Here is a 21,909-nt window from a genome sequence, read left to right on the forward strand (position 1 = left end):
AGATTTGTGATGCTCCTTGTCTAGATGATCCATCAGTTAGCAGGGCTTCAACTTTATTGGATCCCAGTTTTCAATTTGCTTTGGGTTCTCTGGTAATTTTTGTCCCTTTGTAATTTTTCTAATAAAATTTTAATCTTCGCATCCTAACATGAACCCCAATTTTCGCAGATGTCTCGCATATCATACGTGGTATCTTCAGATTACGAAAGGAGACTCCAATCTCTTCAATCTAAACTTGAAACTGAAGTTTCTACGTCTGCGAATAAAATTTCAGAGCTTCGCAAAAGGAACGATCAGCTAGCTGGTATACCAATTTTTCTCTTATATATTTATGCTTTGCCTTATTCACTCTCCTTTTATTTTATTTTAATTATATATTCTTGCAGAAATCTATCGTCTTTCTGATGAAGCAGCTTCTCTGTTTCGCTCTGTCCATCATCCAATTGATGATGATACCCTCCTTAACTATCTCAATTCTTCCTTAAACAACCTTTCCGAAGATAGAATAAATTCCCTAACTCTTGAGAAACTCAGATCAGAATACCAGCTTCTTAGTATTGACCACAGAAATGTTTTGACCACTTGTAACGGTTATAAGCATCGTTTCCTAGATTCCAAATCTAAGATTAAAGTTTTAGAAGCAAAAGTTAATTCCCTTATTAATGAGAAAGATAAAGTCGTTCTCAAGGGTGCGAAAGCTTTGAAAGAATTCCAAGGAACTATTCTCCAAGTTCAAATAGATCGGGATCTTGCTATTAAAGAGAAGAATGAATTGATGGAGCGAGAAAAATTGATTCGATCTCAACTTCTTATAAAAAGCGATGTTGAATTTGATTGGGCTGCTAGAGTCTTAAGCAACGTAGAAAAGGTTTAGTTGTGAATATGAGCCTTGAATCCGAACATTCTGCCTTGATTAGAGATATTATGTCCAATAATGAAGGTCATTTGTTGCTCTTTTATACTTGTCCTTTCTGAATAGTATTATCCTCTTTTAACTCTAACTTATCTTTATATTTTGCATAGAAGGAGAAGAAACACCTTGGGGATATCGAAGAGTTAAAGAAACAACTTGAAGAATTGAATGCGAAGTTTACTGCCCGTGATTCCAAATATCGAAGGCTCAAGTGAAATTATATCATCACTATTTCAAACAATAATAAGGATGCTCTTCGCACTCGTGATGCTGCAGTCAAGATAGTCTGGGAAGAAAACAATATTCCTCTTTTGAAGTACGAATTCGCTGATGTTTCTCCCAACGAGGACATTCATGATATTACTGATAGTGAAGCAGAGTATGAAGAGTATGAAGAAGAAGAAGATGAAATCCATAACTCTGATGTTGAGCGAAGCAACAATGATGGTTCTAATGATAATCAGAACAACGAAGATAATCCACACAATGACTGATTACTTTTATCTATTGTAGATTCTTCTTCTTGTAAATCTTTATGTCTTCTTGAATAGTTTCCTTTTAGTGTTCTTCTTGAACATATGTTATACTTCTTAAATATATTAATCAATTTCTTCGCTTCATTTTTAGAATTGTACTTATTAGAATACCAATCTTTCTTATATGAGTTTATCATATGGGGCTAGTAACATTTTTTAATGTTTGCATTCCCATTCTTGCCTCTGTTAACTTGTTACCAAATGATATACTCATGATCAAATGCATTTCACTTGCCTCAGTCATTTACTTTACACATGCAATTAAGATCACAGTTATCCTTCTTCGCAACACTTTTCTGGAAATATGAGATCAGATGTGCGAAATTACTTTATTCTGCAAAACAAACATGTAATCAGAGAAATATATTGTCTTTATCTCTTGAGGTTTTATTGTGCCTTCCTAAGTAAAGGTCTTATTTTGCCTGTTACATTTTGTTGTGCGACGAAATTGCAGGACTTCTCTACATTTTACTATATCGACCCATTGATCTCGTCTTAACTTATTCTTGTATTATTACCTCTTCAGGTTTTCTCGTGCGTAAATGCGATAAGCCTTAATACTCCCGTGAATAGAAAGTCTCATGACATTTACGTCTTTGACATAATTCAGCTCCCTAATGGAGGGTGCCGTCCTTATCTTCCCTCTAGTTGCCCCTTCAAGGAGGCTTACCTCTACCGGGTTAAGATTGGCTCCTCCCATCCGGTAATACAACAACCAGTTGATTTCGCGGCCTCTTTTCCCTCCACCGATAAGGTTTATGGTTACAAGACTGCACCCTAAGTGGAGTATCTTCGGACCGAGTGCATCATAGCCAAGACTTGTCAAGAGTGATAAAGTAAGCTCCAACGCCCCTCCCGCTCTTGACTCAACCGTGTACCTCTGCGCCTTGGTCGAGTTCTGCACTCCTTGGGAGAGATCCTCAATCTTTCGACTTAGGCATCTCTCCCAGATGGGCTTTTTCGTTTTTCTCACCCCAATCAAACACTTCATTTTATATAAATTTGAGGCATCAAAACACTTCATTGTTGTAACTTGTAAGGATAATTGGTTTTCTACTACTATAAAGTAGTAGTCCTATCAGAACCCTGAATTTAGATATCACAGTTTACAAGCTGGATATATAAGAATGTCATTTCTTTTCACACAATACGTAAAAATCCACATATTCCTCAAAATTTTGTAAACCAGCATAATTGAGAAGTATTCAAAGTATAGAATGATATTTACTAAAAAAAATCAATCACTTTCGATTTCTTTCACGATTCACGCCACCGACGATGTCTTACAATAAGATGCCTGCTTCATTTATTATATTAAGGCTGGATGGTAGTGACTAGAGAGTATGAAGTTAAATTCAGCAAAAACACAACTGTAGGACAGGTTAAGAAAGCGGGAGAGATTTTTTTTCACAGACCTGTTTTTTGTGTTTTCTTTCCCTTTCTAATGGAGCATTAAGCTTGTCACCAGATGGATACAGTAAAGCAAGACCGCAACTTTCAAAGTAAAAATAATAAGACTAATACTTTCATTTCTAACTAATAACAGTGAGATGGCAAAACTATAGCATTCATATGAAATTCGAAATAACTAGTAGAGACGGAACATAAATTACTTTCAGGTACTGGTGCTAAGCAAAAGCTATGAACAGAGAGCGAACAAGAGATCATACGAGCCTCAACTAGGTAGAATTTGCTATTCTAATGTGCATTGAAACTTTGCCATCTTGCCCACAAGAACCAAGGCAACTTATGAGCTACTATACAAGCTTAGGGTCAGATTGGAGGATTACCTTGAACTTAAAACGCAGATGCTAGCCATGAACTCGCCAATGTAGTTAGTGGCAACCCCAAGCTATAAAGTACTTTCACAAATACATTACTCATTCTGAAACACCGATAGTGCAGGCTTTCCAGGCATCTTTTTGTTAAAAATTAGAATCCTCTTCATGCTTGACACCATAACTAACAAGGCAAAAACAAAACGTCGAGTACTTGATATCATCTGGCTTCTGCCTGATCCAGAAATGGACCATCTGCACTAGTCTTTAATTTCAAGAACAACCACCTGCACACAGAACCACCCCTCTATGTGAATTTTCCTCTCTAGAAATGATATTCAATAATGGGAGTCAAAACGCAGAGAGGGCAGAAGCTATTAAAGCCAGCAAACAAAAAAAAAGTTCCAGCATACAAGAGAAAAGGCATACAACTGGATACAGTAGTTTTAAATACAATCTGGATAGGTTTTCTCCTATCCATCCTGGAAAATAACAGAGCCGCTCTTTTCCATTACTTACCTCTCATAGCGAAGAACTCATATGACAAGCAACCCACTTCATTTTTTGGTTTATCTTGAATCTTCCCAACGAACCTTGACTGCACATTAAAAAGGTCCTTCTCATTTAACCTAGTTTGTCAATAAAAGCCTACAAGCTTTCTGACAAAGAACTCGCAAGTGCTCATACAAGCAACTACTTTTAATTCTTTGGATGAACCTGATTTCAATCTAGACAACAGTATAAATTTCCTAATACAACAACAAACCACACATATCCTGCCTCCTTCAGTTCGGAAACAAAACTCAGACATCCCGTACTTCTAGACAAACTTATGGTGATAAAAGTATAAAAGATAATACATATTTTAACCTTATTGTGCAGAAGAGGCGGCACAAATCTAAATAACCGAGGATCAGTCTAGCATCTTCCCCATCATCATCAAAATTAGCGACAAACTGTAGCATCCAGTAAGATTCTATCGGATTTTAAACCCTACACAACAGTCTGTTGACAGAACTAATAACTGTTCATATAAACAAAATCAACTACTTTTGACTCTTCGGATTATCATAAATGCAGTCTATACAACAATTCAAATCTCCTAATAAACAGGTTTACAACAAACCACACATATCCTTAACTTCACAACCAAAATTCAGGCATCCATACAGTTCAAGACAAACTTATCGGAATAAAAACGAAAAATTACTAATCCATGACATATTTTTCTCCTTGTTTATACATAAGAGGTGGCACAATTTTTATTTCTAAAATAACAAAGCAAGCATAGACATTAAAGATAAGCAGGAACTATAGTGAATCCAGAAAATCTACACACCACTTACCCACATATTCATCTCAACAACTCCTTCAGTTCTGTAGTAGGTCTTGGTAATTCAACTGACCTTGGAATACCTTCATTACTCCAGGAACTTGTTCCTCATACTTTTTAACAAACCTTTCCAAAAAAGACTTGTCTACCATTACTGAAAGTGAGCTTATAGGAATGTTTTCCTTAATCAGGCCTCTGAATACTAGAATCCTGATAACAGAACACCTTGGCATGACCCTCTGCTTCAAGCTATAATTCACAACTGCCGCGTATTCAGCAATACTTGATGAATCATAACCCATATCATTCACAAGGAAATTCATAACTGCCATAATCTTCTCTTCAGAGGCCCTCATACATGTAGGACTTTTCCTAAATGCTCTTTGAACTTGAACCTCAGACCAACCCCATCTCTTGTAAACATCCATTTTTTTCCTCCAATTGACTTCCGTCATCGATGACAATATATGCACAGCTACAAGAAATGTGGCTTGTAAATTATCAAAACCCATATCTTTAACCTTTTCTAGATTCTCTTTAAATCCATTGACCGTAAACGCTCTTGGTTGGGCGGTTAAACCCTTACGAATATTAGTTTCAGGGACGCCTTCATTTCTCAAAAGCTCTACATTAACCACCACTCTTTTAACTTGGTCGGTATTGATAATCCGAGGATTTCTTTTCATCATTTTAGTGACATTTTCATCAGACTGAACAACGCTCCTAAGTGTATCAAATGAAGGAACTATTTCTTTCTTCAAGCATCGCGTCAGTAATCTTGGGGACCTTGAGATGAAGCTGGTAAGGTCGTGTTCGAAAAGCCCCTTTGATTTGAAGAAATCTAGTTTGGGTTTAAGGGTTTTATCTGGCTTTGATAAGAGGATGCTTGGTTCCCTATTGATAATTTTAGAAATGTGGGATTCAGTAAATCCGTAAGTCTTAAGTAAAGTTAATACTGAATCGGGATTAGAAGTGGTTTTGAAATTGATTTTTTTAGAAGCGGTAATGGCTTCAGATTCAGATAATCCACATGAATTAATCAGATAAGAAACCCCAAATGATGAAGAATCAAAGGTATTGACATTACTAGTTGCTGTAGTAGAGAAGGAAGAAAAAGCGGAAGTAACCCTAGAATTTGAAATTACAAAAACATTTGGATCTTGTATTCTGAATAGAAAATACTTAGCTGTTGCTGGTGTTAATGATGAAGAAGAAGATTCTCCATTGATGATGGCAGTCGTCCTCTTCAGATTAACTCCCAATTTACACCACAAAAATCGATACATTATTATGCCTTTCACCAGACAAAAACAACAAGAAGAAAGAGATTCTGCGAGAAATCTTAAACTCTAGATTTCCACCCAAGATAGATGCGTACTAGATACTTCCACCCTATAATTTTACTAAGGGGTGGCATTCTTGTGGTAGGGCACGGGGGTGTGTAACCGTGAGCGTCTCCGATGTTAGAGCATGTCTGATGATGGAATCCAAACTATTTCAAGTGTGGAAAAATCACGGAATGTCAAGTACAGTGGCTTCCAAGTTGGGGTATTCCACGGAAAATCCAAATAAGGTTCCACTGTTTCGTGGAATCCATCTGAACGCCAATAAGAATAGCGTTAAACGCAATTAATAATGGAGCTAAAAAGACCCAATTAAGAATTGCGTTAATTTTATCCGTAGATTTAAAATGAGTTGTTGAAATCTAACGGCCGAAAAAAAAGCTTCATTATTAATTGCGTTTTTTTAGCTTCATTCTTAATTGCGTTTTTTTAGCTCCATTAAGAATAGCGTTTCTGTTATTCCACCATTACACTTGCGTTTCCATCCACAGTTCCAAGTGCTGAGGTGTCATGGAAGATGGATGGATTCCACCATAAGACTAGCTCTTAGACGGGATGTTATAATCTGATGCTCATGAATTTTGAACTTGGGCCATTTGTTTGGTTACCAGACTCCCCAAAACAAAACCGACTCTAACAAAGGCCCGCCCCGCTCCCGAGGCAAGGATCCACTTTAATATGTGCATCTGTTTGGTTTTGGGGGAGTTGAGTATTCTCGGTTCTTCAAATTGGATAATCCCAAGGAGTTTTTGCACAGTCCTATGTCAGAAAACATCATTGTTGTAGGTTTCCTACGACTATAACAGATATAGTAGTAGTCCCATCAGAATCTGGATATCCCACAGTTTACAAGTTGCATATATAAGAATGTCATTTCTTTTCACACAATTCTCAAAAATCTAATCAAAGGAATGTAATAGACATTCATTTTACTATTACTGTTTACTGAAAATCGGTGGGATCAATGAGTGAATAATCGGATTTTAACCTTACAGGCCCAAAATATATCAAACCCAAGAAAATCTGACCTTTCTTGACAAGGAAAATCTGGAAACCCTAACCTAGTTGCAGAACTTTCGTCAAAACAACTCCTTCAGTTCTGTAGTAGCACGAAGAACTCACGGGTGCTCATGTCAGCATCTACTTTTGATTTTTTGAATGAACATGACTGGCAGTCTACATAAGACGACAGCGAGTCACACATATCCTGCCTAAAAGTTATATATTTCAGTTCGCAACCAATGTGCAGACATCCTATACCCCTAGATAAACTTACAGTCATGGTAAATGCATAAAAGATAAAAATTATCACACCGTGATATATATTTTTAGCTTATAGAGGAGGCACAATTTTAATTTCCGAAGTAACCGAGGACCAGTCTAGCAGCTCCCGCATCATTATTTAACTTAGAGGTAAAAAAGACAAATTGAGGCATGATTCTTCGGATTTTATGTCTAACACAATAATTTATTGAGAAGCCTAAGAGCATTCTGCAGAAGTAATCATCAGTGTTCACATAACCAACTACTTCTATACAACAGTACGCATTTCCTAATAAAAAGAGTTCACAACATAAAATGCAGATCCTTCCCAAAGAATATATCCTTCAGTTGACAATCAAAATTCAAACATCCCGTACAGTAGTTCAAGATAAACTCACCGTGGACACCTTCAGTTCACAACTACTCCTTCAGTTCTGTAGTAGCTCTTGGAAATTCAGCTGACCTTTGAACACCTTCATTACTCCAGGAACTTCTTCCTTATACTTTTTCACAAATTTCTCCAAAAAAGACTCATCTACCATGGTTTTAAGTGTACTCAGGGAAATGTGTTTTTTAATCAAACCCCTTGAGACTAAAACCCTGATAACAGAACACCTTGGAATAATCCTCCCCTCCAAGCTACAAGTAAAAACTATAGGGTTTTCGGCAACACATGAAGAATTATAATCCATTTCATTCACAAGGAAATTCATAACCGCCATAATCTTCTTTTCAGAGGCCTTCATACATATAGGACTTTTCCTAAATGCTTTTCGAAACTGATCCTCAGACCAACCCCATCTCTTGTAAACATCCATCTTTTTCCTCCAATTGGATTCTGTCATTGATGCCAATGTTTTCACAGCTAAAAGAAATATGGTTTGTAAATGATTAAAACCCATATCTTTAACCTTTTCCACAATCTCTTTAAATCTATCTGCATCTCCACCTAAATGTTCTTGGCTGTTGGATTAGATAGTTAGAAATATTAGCTTGAGGGACACCATGATTTCCCAAAAGCTCTAAGTTGACCATCACTCTTTTAACTCCGTTTCTACTGAGAATCCAATGATTTCGTCTAAGCAATTTAATGACGTTTTCATCCGATTGAACAATGGTCTTACACGGACCTACATTAGGTTGACCATCACTCTTTTAGAGAGTTCTTGCACAGACCTACATTAGAAAACGTCATTGTTGTAATAATAATTGAATTAGCAGTAGACCCATCAGAACCCAGAATTTGGACATCCCACAGTTTACACTTTACACACAATTCATTAAAATCTATCTGTTCCTCAAAAATTTGTAAACCAACATAACTGAGAGGTATTCAAAGTAGAGAATGGTTTTTATTAAAAAGAATCGATCCCGTTCGATTTGTTTCACGACTTACACACCACCCGAGGATATTTATAATTAGGTTGGATGGTGGTGACTACCGAGTATAAAGTTGAAGTTAGCAAAAATGCAACTGGACTGGTCAAGAAAGCTGTAGATTTTTTTTTTGCAGACCTGATTTTTGTGTTTTCACCTTTTTATGGAGCATGAAGCTAGTGACCAGATGAAGCGCAATAAAGCAAGACCACAACTTTCAAAGTAAAAAAAAGAAATAAGACCACTAATTTCATTTCTAGCTAAAAAGTAAAAACAGTGAGATTGCAAAACTAAAGCTCCGTATGAATTTTGAAATAACTAGTAGAGAAGGAACAAAAACTACTTTCAGGTGCTGGTGCTAAGCAAAAGCTATGAAAAGAGAGCGAACGAGAGATCATATGAGCCTCAACAAGGTAGAACTTGCTATTATAATATGTACATTGAAACTGTAAGCGACCAACCACACCTTTAATGTTCGGTCTTCTGCAAGAACAATGAAATGAGGACCTGTCAAAAGAAAGAAAAAAAAAGATCAACATCAATGATGCATACATGGAACAATTTCAGTTCACTGTACCTATAAAGAGGTTGTTTTCCATCCAGAGTTACGGCAAGACAGTCTTCAACATTTTGAAACTACTGTAACATACACTCCTACACTTTATTTAGACTCGCTGAACAGGATGCAAATCATTGTTGCCTCTACTTTCTTAAGATAGATAAGGGTAAAGGACTGATTCAAAAGCCTTGTAGATTATAGAAATTAGTGTTTTGGTGGAAGCTCGTTCTCTATGCATGCCATACTGGGGCAGGTTTAGTCAACCTGTGCTTCTGCCCCTGCTGCAAGCCACGCTTCAGTGTTAGCTCCAATTTCCTCCTGCGCAACAACAGCCCTTAATCACAAAACTTTAAAGTATCAAACAAAAATAAAACAGAAACCCAACAACGGATTAAGGATGCTATCAACCAGCAAAGTAAGTATTACCCGAAGAACAGAACCTATCTTTGCGATTACTAAGATCCCATGGCGAAGAACTGATCATATCCCTGGGCACCCACTTCATTCTTTGGTTTATCTTGATTCTTGCCAAAGCACACTGAGCGCAGTCCAAAAAGTTCCCCAATTGACTTATTCTTTTGACAGATGCCTATGTGCTTTCTGAAAAAGAACTCACAAGTGCTCATTTAAGTAACTACTTTTGATTCTTTGGATAAACATGACTGCAGTCTCAAAAACAATATAGACTTCCTAATAGAACAACAGACCACACATATCTTGCTGAAAAGATATATCCTTACGTTCAACTCCATGACATAGATTTTTCACCTTAATTAACATAAGAGGAAGCACAATATTCAATTCCAAAATAAAATAAAAAAACATAGAGTAAAACATTAAAGATGGGAAGGAACTAAATTTAATTCAAATAATCTGCATACTACTTGTTATTGCAAACGGGAGCTCTACCAGATGGATGTTAAGAATGTGTTTCTTCATAGTGAACTTCAAGAAGAAGTTTATATGAGGCCACCACCTGGTTTGGATCATGCTCCAAATCAAGTCTGTAGGTTGCGCGAGGGTTTGTACGGGCTAAAACAAGCACCTCGTGTTTGGTTTGAAAAGTTTTCAACTGCGATCCTTAACTATGGATTCACTCAAAGTCCTTACGACTCTGCTATGTTTGTTCGATCAAATGGTAAGGGAATATTTCTCCTTTTGATTTATGTCTATGATATGGTCATCACAGGAAGTGATTTATAGAGGCGGAATTGATCTCTGTACCTTGGTGACTATTATTATAGAGGCGGAATTCAGAATAATGATTGACGAAAACTAGAAAACAGCACACACTAGAAACCATATCCGAAAAAATATATCTTCTCTAGATTATGAACAAGAAAACTATTAAAATTCTCTCTTTGTTACGCTCACAATCTCTCTAGGTAAATAACCTTAAACTATTTGCTAAGCTTGCTTTTATAATAATTAATTGACTCATAAACTTCTCTCTAGGTATGTGTGTTAAAACTCCTTTTCTAGGTGTCAAACCACATTCCCTAGAATTAGATATGTTTGTATCACAAATCACACCCTACATCTAAGTGTGTTTGTATCACAAACCACACTCCAGGTGTCTTAGCTATAAGTTAAACATCTGTATTTATAGCTTTAACGGTTTCCCAAACCTTCTACGAATCTAATTCCTTTTCTAAGAATAATTCCTTTTCTAGGTATATTTCCCTTTCTAGGAATATTACTTTTTCTAGGAAGTATTTCCTTATACAGACATACTTCCTTAATTTGTTTTATTTTCCCAAACCTCTTAGGGATCCGTTTTCCTTTTATAAGAATACTGCCTTAAATTAGTAAGTCCCTCCTAAATTACGATTATATCCTCAATCCATCTTGAGGATCACTAGTTCTCCGGGAGAGGAAGATACACATGTATCAAGTAAGCATCTGAAATTTTGCATCGTGACTGATTCTAAGATTGCAGACACAGCACTTGAATTGAATGTGAAGCTCAATCAAGTTGATGGAAAAGCTCTTCCTAATCCTACTCTATACAGACAACTAGTAGGAAGCCTAAAGTATCTGACCATTATCAGGCTAGACATTAGTTATGCAGTACATGTTGTGATTCAATTTATGGCTGCTCCACAATCACCACATTATGCTGTTGTTTTTCGGATCTTACGCTATATTAAGGGTACTTTGTATCAAAGATTACATTTCTCACATGCTTCTAATCTTTGTCTTCGTGCATACTCTGATTCAGATTGGGAAGGAGATGTCACTGACAGACAATTAACTACTGGGTACTGTATGTTTCTTGGAAACTCTCGTCTCCTGGCGTAGTAAGAAACAATCTGTTGTGTCACGATCCAGTGCTGAAGCTGAATATCGAGCTTTAGCTCATGCCACTTCTGACAATCTGTAGTGCCATCTTCATTGTTTTCTAGTGGTTCCTCAACTATCTCAGGCTCAGCAGTACCATACGTCCATTCTTAGTTTTCACCAATATCTCAGTGCCTATCCAACGCTGTTAAGTAACATATGGAGGCACATGCACTGACCCCTTCGATTCACTTGCGATTCCCTCACCTACAATGCAATTAGTGTTATCAAATTATACTGCCTTAATCCCTTTTCTCGATTTGAAAGAAACAGTATAAAACCATTATGTAATTGATACCTTACCTTCATGAATGGTTGCATATTCTTTGACGTCAACTCTGTGACAAAATGGCTTATGCATCTAAAAAACTGTGAACTTAACAGTTGGATGAATAGTAGGTAGACAATATGTATAGATAGAATCCTCCACGACGTTTAGCTCGTATATAAACTGGATGGAGATAGAGTGTGTCGATACGTCATAAGGATTATGTGTCTCATCTACTTTGATATCAATAAAAGAAGATGGTAATTCATGCCAAGCATGCCCGTTTGCGCAAATGCATAATTTCTTCTAATTTCCTTTTAAATCGATAAGCTACGATTAGATTAGCTAGGGTCACTCAGAGGGTAAAGACAGCAATATGGTGCATGTGAAATGACCTCTACTCTAGACAGCAATATGGTCATTCAAGACTTGGCATTCAACTTATGGGAGTTGGAAGGCAAAGAGAAAAGAGGCTATTAATGTCATCAGGTAAAATAAAAAAGCGAGTTCCAACATACAAGACAAAAAGACACAGTAACTCCGTAAAGTAGTTTAAAATACAATCTCGATCGGTTTTCTCCTACCAACTTTTTTCCATGACGACGAACGGAAGAACTCCCATGACAAGCAACCCACCGCACTCATTGATTTATCTTGATTTTAGCCAACGTACCTTGAATGCCATACAAAAAGTTCCTCTCACTAACTCTGTTGTCAGAAGCCTATGAGCTTTCTGACGAAGAACTCACGAGTGCTCATATAAGAAACTACTTTCTTTGGATTAACAAGATTACTGTCATGTAAAACTACAAACCCTACATCCCACCGAAAAGATATATCCTTCGGTTCACGACCAAAAATCAGGCAACCGATCGATGCAGTAGTTCTGGATAAACTTATAACCATGATAAAAGTATAAAAGATACTACTCTATGAAATATGATTAAATCTCGGATAACTTTCTAGTTCGAGTGCTTCATGATAGTTGGAGTGATCGATGTAGCGTCGATCTCCTGACATCCGAACTGATTGTTTGCGTATTTTGAAAGGATTGAAAGTGGCAAATTTTCAGACGTTTTAGACAAGTCAATTTCAGATTGGCTACTTGCTGAGGTTGAAGAAATAGCATGGATTGGGTTACAACACTATCCCTACCATATGGGGCAGAGAGAGACTCCACCAGAAAGTTATGCTCTGTCTACGGCACATACGAGAGAAAATTAAGAAACATAACTTATGATTATAAAAAGGAAAATGATTCATACACAACCTTGTGTGTACCGGGTGAGGGAGGGGTGGGATCTATTTCTGTCCACCCCTATCCCAATACAGAGAGGTTGATCTTTTTGCCGTAGGATTCCCACTCAGTACACACTACGTTATGTGTGTCGCAAAACCGTTATAAAAAACATAGATTATGCTGAATTTTAAGTACCAATTTTTTTCGTTTCTTTTTTAAAGCACGTACCAATCTTATATGTCTCATTTTAGTATGTTGAGTTTGTTGTCAACTCAAAAATAATAATAGTATACAAAGTAAAGAAAGAAAAGAAATGATAGTAAAATAAAACACACATATTTCTGATGCAATAAAATATATTGTCTACAAACTAGTTTAAAAAAAAAAACTTAGTACAATGTTTTTCTCCATAACCTACAATTAGTCTACGTTTTCGTGATTTCACTTGCAAGTGAATGTGATGACGATGTCGCACCAAAAACGCCTACTAACACAGCAATATAATAAGGGTTATAGTCAACACTAGGCGCTTTCTTGAAATCTGAGTCCAGAATATTTTTGTATAGAAAGCACAGGGAGATATAATGGATACCCCATACTAACAAATGAGCCAGTTAGCCCAAGGACTTGTTCAAAATATGGAACTGATGATCTCCATGACTTGCATTTTTCTTCGTCCATCCTATAAAACAAATTTCACCCAAATTATCAGTTTAAGAAATACATGCAAAGAAGAAGATTTACATAGGATCAGATGTCACTATGCGATCATTTCGGCGTATTAAGAAATCATAAAACTCCACTTACATTTTTTAGTTTTCACCGATATCTCAATGCCTATCCAACGGTGTTAAGTAACATGGAGGCATGACCCCTTCGATTCGCTTGCAATTTCCTCACCTAAACTGCAGTTAATTAGTGTTATCCAATTATACTTCCTTAATCCCTTTTCACGAGTTGAAAGAAACAATATAAAACCACGATATCTTACCTTCATGGATGATTGCATATCCTTTGACAACTCTGTGATAAAATGGCTTATGCATCTAAAAAAACTTCAATCTTAAATAGTTGGGTGAATAGCAGGTAGATGTTTTAGCTATAACTCTTATACAAACTGGATGGAGACGGAGTGTGTCTCTACGTCATACGAATTTAGTGACTCATCTACTTCGATATAAATAAAAGAAGATGGTAGTTCATGCCAAGCATGCCCGTTTGGAAGTAGATGGTAATTCATGCTAAGCATGCCCGTTTGCGCAAATACATAATGTCTTCTAATTTTCTTTTGATCGATAAGCTACGATTAGATTACCTAGGGTCATTCAGAGGGTAGAGACAGCAATATACTAAATGGTGCACGTGAAACGAGGTCTAGTCTAATTGTGTAGAGTCAGCAATGAACGATTTTACCGTCACCGAAACTATGCACCGTGATTTCTCCTCGGTATCGAGCAGAAACAATATGGCGTTCTGGGATAGGAAAAGGTCTCTGACATGGTGTGAATCTCAGTTTTTTATTTCGGTGAGTTAATCCAAAACCCATGGAGGACTATAGTATGATTGGATGGTGAGATTTAATCCACGGTCACTTTTAGCATTTACAAAGTTGGTTAAAAAGACCAAAATCAACAATTCCTGCATGAAAAGACATCTAAATTTTGATACTGTTTAAATAGATAAAAATGTAAAAATAGTCCGGATGTAAACAATTTCATCCTACATATTTTCAAATACTTTTTCTTATTTTTAATTTACATCAGGATGCATCCAGTTTCATCCTCGCTCTTTTTTAAGTTTAAGTCAAGATGAATACAGTTTCATCTTTGCTATTTTTTTGGTGTTCAATTCACCCATACTTATTGTTACTCGTTCATTAGAACTAAGTTTTAAAAGTATTTGGACAAACGATCCTTTTCCCGTTTAGCATTTTGTACGTAAATAAAGAAAAAAACTAATGAATTTAATAAATGTTTTCCGTTGTGGGGCGGCTGCTTCGGGTGTCCTTGTTGATCAACACTTTATCAAAGCCAACTTTCTAAACATGTCACGACATGCACACTACATAATTCATCCCATGACAGTTCGTGCTCTTTGTTTGCTGCAGAACCAAGAATGTAACAATTTTAGTGCCATCCCAAGCATGATCTAAAGTCAAAGTTTTATTAGATGCATCCACACTTGTTCTTTTTTTTTTCTTTTTTTTTTTTTTTTCTTCTTAAGCATAAATCACATTTGATAAATAAATAAATGAGCAGGGATTTTGTGAAATAAAAATACAAACATGTAAATTGAAAAGTTTCCTCTGATTATTTTGACTTTTCAAACCTGACTATTTTGGGACTTAGGTGAATTCTTTGGGGTGTATAGATTTCCTCACCTAATAAGGGAAGCATAAATTCCCATAAAATCCGATGTGTCAAGGGTTTTCTAATACGTGTAAAGTGATATGAGAATTTCAAGTCTTATGTAAGGAAAGATATTCTAGTTGACGATCGGAATACTAAAATCCGGTCGCTAAATCATGTACTCCGGTCGCTAAATCATCCACCGAGTAACTGCATTTTCTAACAGAAAATCATTTAAAAATGTTTAAATAATAGGAAAGGTGACACGTGGCTAAAGGAGTAAATGCTTTCCAGGTGCGTTGTTGTGAATTTGGAACCCCTTTACAAAAGATATTGTGTCTCACAAGGCAGCAACAAAACCTCGAGCCCGTGTCATCTTCTTGGCATCTGCCAGATCCAAAAACAGACCAATCTAAATCTCGCATCCTCCATTAGTCCTTAATCTCAAGAAACGACCACCTGCACACGAACATCTCTCTTTAAGACTTGCCATTCAACGAAGGGAGTCAGAAGGCAAAGAGAAAAGAGGCCATTAATGTCATCAAGTAAAACAAATTGAGTTCTAACCTACATGAGAAAAGACATATATCTCCATACGGTAATTTTACATACAATGATCACGATCGGTTTTCTCCTACCCACTCTTTGCCATTACTGAGCTCACATGACGAAAGGAAGAACTCATATGACAAGCAACCCACTGAACTTGTTATGTGCTTGAATGCATAACAGATCATGGATTTGATGATTCAGTGAAGATGAAACGGATAATAAAATGGTTTGTAGTAATGGTTTCGGTATCGTCAGAGGGACGCCGGACCTCTAGTTTCGTCAAAGGGACACTAATACCTCTGTTAGAAGACTAACAATTGTTTAACATAATAATTCTCTGTTTTTCTTCATTCATTAATCGCAATATATACACAGAGGGAGACGTTACATAACTTCCTACAACTGCAAAGGAACTGACTAACACAATGGTTATCTAAAGATAACCGTACACAAATTCTATTAACTTTAAACACAAAGAATTCCTACATTCTAGGACAAGTAAGATAGACTCTACTAGCACCAATAATATTAGAATTTAAATTACATTCAAACACTTATAAACACGACACCTTCTAATACGCACATAACAGAACTCATTGGTTTATCTTAGTTTGCCTGAATGCCCTCCAAAAAGTTCCTCACACTGACTAACTTAGTTAACAGAAACCTATGAGCTTTCTGACGAAGAACCCATAAGAGCTCATATAAGCAACTACTTTTGATTCTTTGAATTGTCATGATTGCAGTCTATATAACAGTATAAATTTCCTAATAACACAACAAACCACACATCCCACCAAAAAGATATATCCTTCGGTTCACAACAAAAAATCAGGCAACCGACGCAGTAGTTGTAGATAAACTTACAACCATGATAGAAGTATAAAAGATACTACTCCATTTCATCTCCAAATTAAAAAAACAAGCATGGAATGAAACGTTTAAGATACGCAAGATGTAAAGTGAATTCAAATAATCTACATACCGCCACCGACATATCAATCTCAGCAATTCCTTCAGTTCTGTAGCAGCTCTTGGTAATTCAACTTACGTTCGAATACCTTCATTAATCCAGGAACTTGTTGCTCATATTTATTCACAAATTTCTCCAAGAAAGACTCATCTTCACAAAGTGTAGTTAGAGAAATGTTTTCTTTAAGCAAACCCCTGGAGACCAAAACCCTGATAACAGAACACCTTGGGATAATTCTATCCTGCAAGCTGCAACAAAAAACTATTGGGTTCTCAACAACAATTGACGAATCATAACCCATTTCATGCACAAGGAAATTCACAACCGCCGTAATCTTGTTCTCAGAGGCCTTAAAACATTTAGGATCCTTCCTGAATGCTGATTGAATTTGATCCTCAGACCAACCCCCACATTTCTTGTAAACTTCCACTTTGTTTCTCCAACTGGCTTCACTCATTTCTGTCAGCATATACACAGCTTTAAAAAATTTGATTTCTAAATGCTTAAAACCCATTTCCTTAACCTTTCCTAGGATCTCCACAAATCTATTGGCCGTAAATACTTTTGGATGTAGGATTAGATACTTAATAATATTGGTTTCAGGAACACCTTCATTTCTCAAAAGCTCTACATTTATCATCACTCTATCAACTCGGTCCGCACTAATAATCCACGCATTTAATCATTTGATTGACCAGACTGAACAATGCTCTTAAGTGCATCGAATGAAGGAATTATTTCTTTATTTATGCTTCGCGTCAGTATTCCGGGGAAACTTGAGACCAAGTCGGCAAGGTCAAGTCCATCAATCCCTTTGGATATGAAGAAATCAATTTTTGGTTTAAGGGTTTCCTGAGGATTGGAATTGAGGATGGATGGATCCCTAATGATTAGTTTAGAAATGTGGGAATCAGTAAATCCGTAAGTTCTAAACTGAATCAGGTTTGGTTTTGGTTTTGAAATTGAGTTTTTTAGAAACAGGAATAGCTTGATTTTGTGATAATCCACATGAATTAATCAAATAAGAAACCACAAATGAATTCGAAGAAGTAACATTACCATCCCTAGCAGTAGCAGCAGTAGATAACGAAGAATAGATAAAATTAACCCTAGAATTTGAAATTACAACATTTTGATTTTGTGATTTAAAGAGACAATACTTAGCTGTCGATGCTAATGAAGAAGAAGAAGAAGAAGATTCTCCATTGATGAGCTGCTTTCTCAGAGTTCCACCCAATTTGTAAAACAGAGATGGAAACATTTCGCCTTTCAACAGAAACAGTGAAGAAGATCGAGAGTCAGAGAGAATCTCGTAAAACCCTAGAATTTCCCCATTTACGAATCAAGCGGCCTTTTCGTATTTGATCCGTTTTATCACGGACTTTTCTTCTTCTTTTTTGGCCGAGTCCAGAGTCCTCGGGGCAACCTGAGTCTTTAATCAGAAGCTTTAATCATGTTTTGTGTTTCGCAGACTAGGGGGCTGGATCTGACTCAGCATGAGTCAGATGCCAGACCGGTTATTTGAGGCATATTTCGCTCGTAAACCAATTTGAGTAGGGGAATATATACCCTGATTATAACCCATTTGAGTCGGGGAATATATACCCTGGCTCATAGACCAAGCTGTAATTCATATATTTCTAAGTCAGATTTGACTCGAAACATAGACATATTGAATCAGATCTAAATGAGTCAGACAATTTTAGTCAGATTCGTACAAACATGATGTTAATTTTACCAGTTAGGTTGATGGAATGTTTACCATGACTTTCAATGCCAAGATTTTAAGTACAAACGAGCTCCGAAGCAAACCTCTATATTGAAGACGATTACGGATAATCTGCGCAGTGGCTGGTTCCACGAGTTGCGCAATAATAACGAAATAAACAGAAGTAACATACACAAACCCTGACAGAAACAATTAGCTTAATCATTGTCAGGAGCCCTCGTCTCTTTCTACTTCAATCTCGTCGCTTGGTTTATGAGATCTCTCAAAAAATTGCTAAACCAAGATGCCAATTATCACTATGTTTTAAAATACATAACCTGAAAGAAAAAAAAATGTACAGCTTCTGTAAAGAGTTTGCTAATGTCTGTCAAAATGTTCCCTGCTGGAGGTTATATGAACCTCTCCCTTTTCTCTGCTATTTCTCCTCGGCAGCAGTTGATATGATTCCAAGTATAGACGTGGAGTAAAAGGATCTGTGTGGAGTTGAGGCAAGAGCAGAGAGAGAAAAGAACAATATCCGCTGAGCAAATAGAGGAAGCTTAAACCAACTTCCCTGCATCGAAAACCAGGTACAGGAGATGAGAGGGAATCAAACCCGGGAGTTAATTAGACCGTAGAAAAGGACACATACACAAAGACCTGAATCCCAAAACCAAAGTATATTCTGACCAAGCCCAATTCTCTGCAAGAGTTAAAACAGATCCATGTATGAGAAACTCGATATATAATGTAGCAAGATGCAGAAGGCACTTAGGTTATGCATATATGAAATGTACATTTCATTAATAAGGTATCAGCATGTAAGTATAACCAGCTAACTTTGATCCTTTGGATTAACATGATTGCAGTCTACATAACAGTATATATTTCATAATAAAACAACAAATCACACATCCTGCCAAATAGATATATCCTCCATTTCATAACCAAAAATCAGGCATCCAATACAGTAGTTCTATATCTACTTATAGGCATGACAAGAGTAGAGTATAAAAGATAAAGTTACTGCTCCGTGTAATATATTTTTCACCTTATATTTGTATACATAAAAAGATGCCAAATTTTCATTTCTGAAATAACAAAGCAAGCATAGAGTAAAACATTAAAAATACGCAAGAACAATCTACACACTGCTACCCACATAAAGTGAACTAAAGTGAATTCACATTGCAGACAAGGATGCATATCTGTAGCCAAGCAACAAGTGATGGGACAACATGAGGGAGGTGAGAAGGTGCCAAATTAGCATACCATATCGGAAGTTGATGATCTCTAATTGTGTGTCTTGAGAGGGTTCTCCTCCACTGGAAGAACCGGGTCCAGCCCACTATTAGATTTAATGTTTGAATGCTGGGACCTGACACTGCACTTGGTTTTAGATTCTTAATGTGCAGACAGAAGCCTAATGTGCAATCTGACAAAGAACTCACAAGTGCTCATACAAGCGGTTGCTCTCTAGTATAAATTTCCTGACAAAACAACAAACCAACATCCTCCTGAAAAGATACATCCTTTGGTTCACAACCAAAAATCAGGCATCCGATACAGTAGTTCTAGATAACTTATAGCCATAACGAAAGTATAAAAGATAAAATTACTACTCTATAAAATATATTTTTCATCTTATTTGTACATAAGAGGCAAACTTTTCATTTCCAAAACCCAGAACAAGCATAGAGTAAAACCTTAAAGATACGCAAAAATTAAAGTAAACTCAAATAATTCACATACCGCTGCCCAATATTAGCAGTTCCTTCACTTCTGCAGCAGCTTTTGGTAATTCAACTTCCCTTCGAATACCTTCATTAGTCCAGGAACCTCTTGCTCATATTTTGTCACAAATTTCTCCAAAAAAGATTCGTCTACCAAGGTAGCAAGTGTACCTAGAGAAATGTTTTCCTTAATCAAACCCCTGGAGACTAAAACCCTGATAACAGAACACCTTGGGATAATCTTATCCTCCAGGCTGCAACAAAAAACTATTGGGTTTTCAGCCACAATTGATGAATCATAACTCATCTCATTCACAAGAAAATCCATAACCGCCATAATCTTCTTCTCAGAGGCCTTCATACAACCAGGATCCTTCCTTAACGCTGATTGAATTTGATCCTCAGTCCAACCCCCACATGTCTTGTAAACATCCATTTTGTTTCTCCAACTGGCTTCGCTCATTATTGTCAGCATATGAACAGCTTTAAGAAATGTGCTCTCTAAATGATCGAAACCCATTCCTTTAACCTTTCTTAAGATCTCAACAAATCTATTGGCCGTAAATGATTTTGGATGTAGAATTAGATACTCAGAAATATTAGCTTCAGGGACACCTTCATTTCTGAAAAGCTCTACATTGACCATCACTCTTTTAACTCGGTCTGCACTGATAACCAAAGCATCTCGTTTAATCATTTTAACAACGTTTTCATCCGACTGAACAACACTCTTAAAAGTGTATCAAATGAAGGAATTATCTTTAGATTTAAGTCTCTCTTCAGTATTCCTGGGAAACTTGAGATGAAATTGGCAAGTTCAAGTCCAGAAAGACCTCTTGATTTGAAGAATTCAAAAGTGGGTTTAAGGGTTAAATGAGGATTGGACAAGAGGATGGATGGATACTTATTGACTAGTTTAGAAATGTGGGATTCAGTGAATCCGTATGATTTGAGTAAAGTTAAGACTGTATCAGGACTCTTTCTGGTTCTGAAATTGATTTTTTTAGAAGCAGTAATAGCTTGGGTTCGTGACAATCCACATGAATTTATCAAATAAGAAACTACAAACGAATAATCAGCAGCAGAAGAAGAAGAAGTAAGATTACCATTACTAGCAGCAGCAACAGCAGTAGAGAAGGAAGGGTAGATAGTAGTAACCCTAGAATTCTTAATTAGAACATTTTGATTTTGTGATGTAAAAAAATAATACTTAGCTGTTGATGCAAATGATGAAGAAGAAGATGATTCTCCATTGATGAGCTGCCTTTTCAGAGTTACTCCCAATTTATAGAACAGAGATCGAAACATTTCCCTCTGCCGGAAAAAGAGAAGAAGAAGAAGAAAGAGAGTCTGCGAGATCGAATTTCAGAGGGAAGTATGAAAGCTAAAATCTTGTAAAACCCTAGAGTTTACAGCTTCTGAAAATCAAGGGGCCTTTTCGTATTTAGTCCATTTTTTCGGCACTGTGGAAAAAAACAGATCTTATAAGGGATGGGCTTGCACGGCCAGGGCTGTGTCACGCGGTTCAGTGCAGCACGGCTGCTTTTAGTGAAGTTTCAAATAATTGAGGTGCAAAGTTTGAAGTAATTGAGATGCAACAATAGAAAAGATCTGTGGAGAAGCTTGTCCAGTTCCAATGCGTGGA

General features: G+C 36.7%; 3 protein-coding genes across 3 annotated transcripts; all 3 read right to left on the minus strand.

The window, feature by feature from the left end:
- Nucleotides 1-2,952: 2,952 nt before the first annotated feature.
- Nucleotides 2,953-5,872, minus strand: LOC113323441. Its single transcript, XM_026571759.1, has 2 exons — nt 4,574-5,872; nt 2,953-3,514 (listed from the first exon to the last, which is right to left on the minus strand). The coding sequence occupies exon 1, from the start codon at nt 5,844-5,846 to the stop codon at nt 4,599-4,601; it is 1,248 nt and encodes a 415-aa protein (XP_026427544.1). The 5' UTR covers nt 5,847-5,872; the 3' UTR covers nt 2,953-3,514; nt 4,574-4,598.
- Nucleotides 5,873-15,905: 10,033 nt separating this feature from the next.
- Nucleotides 15,906-17,612, minus strand: LOC113321246. Its single transcript, XM_026569150.1, has one exon. It carries the CDS (start codon nt 17,461-17,463, stop codon nt 16,867-16,869), a length of 597 nt encoding a protein of 198 aa, XP_026424935.1. The 5' UTR covers nt 17,464-17,612; the 3' UTR covers nt 15,906-16,866.
- Nucleotides 17,613-18,652: 1,040 nt separating this feature from the next.
- On the minus strand, nt 18,653-21,793 carry LOC113321654. The gene is made up of 3 exons (XM_026569563.1): nt 21,371-21,793; nt 20,284-20,927; nt 18,653-19,234 (listed from the first exon to the last, which is right to left on the minus strand). Exons 1-2 carry the CDS (start codon nt 21,570-21,572, stop codon nt 20,308-20,310), a joined length of 822 nt encoding a protein of 273 aa, XP_026425348.1. The 5' UTR covers nt 21,573-21,793; the 3' UTR covers nt 18,653-19,234; nt 20,284-20,307.
- Between the last annotated feature and the right edge of the window lie 116 nt (nt 21,794-21,909).

This window comes from Papaver somniferum, chromosome 11 (genome assembly GCF_003573695.1).
Source record: "Papaver somniferum cultivar HN1 chromosome 11, ASM357369v1, whole genome shotgun sequence".
NCBI lineage: Eukaryota > Viridiplantae > Streptophyta > Magnoliopsida > Ranunculales > Papaveraceae > Papaver > Papaver somniferum.

Excerpts from the sequence above, each read along its gene's own strand:
- LOC113323441 (XM_026571759.1), bottom strand. The coding sequence starts at position 5,846 with ATGTATCGATTTTTGTGGTGTAAATTGGGAGTTAATCTGAAGAGGACG.
- LOC113321246 (XM_026569150.1), bottom strand. The coding sequence starts at position 17,463 with ATGATAAATGTAGAGCTTTTGAGAAATGAAGGTGTTCCTGAAACCAAT.
- LOC113321654 (XM_026569563.1), bottom strand. The coding sequence starts at position 21,572 with ATGTTTCGATCTCTGTTCTATAAATTGGGAGTAACTCTGAAAAGGCAG. Across the intron at positions 20,928-21,370 it reads TGTTGCTGCTGCTAGTAATG|ACCGAGTTAAAAGAGTGATG; the intron begins GTAATCTTACTT and ends TTATCAGTGCAG.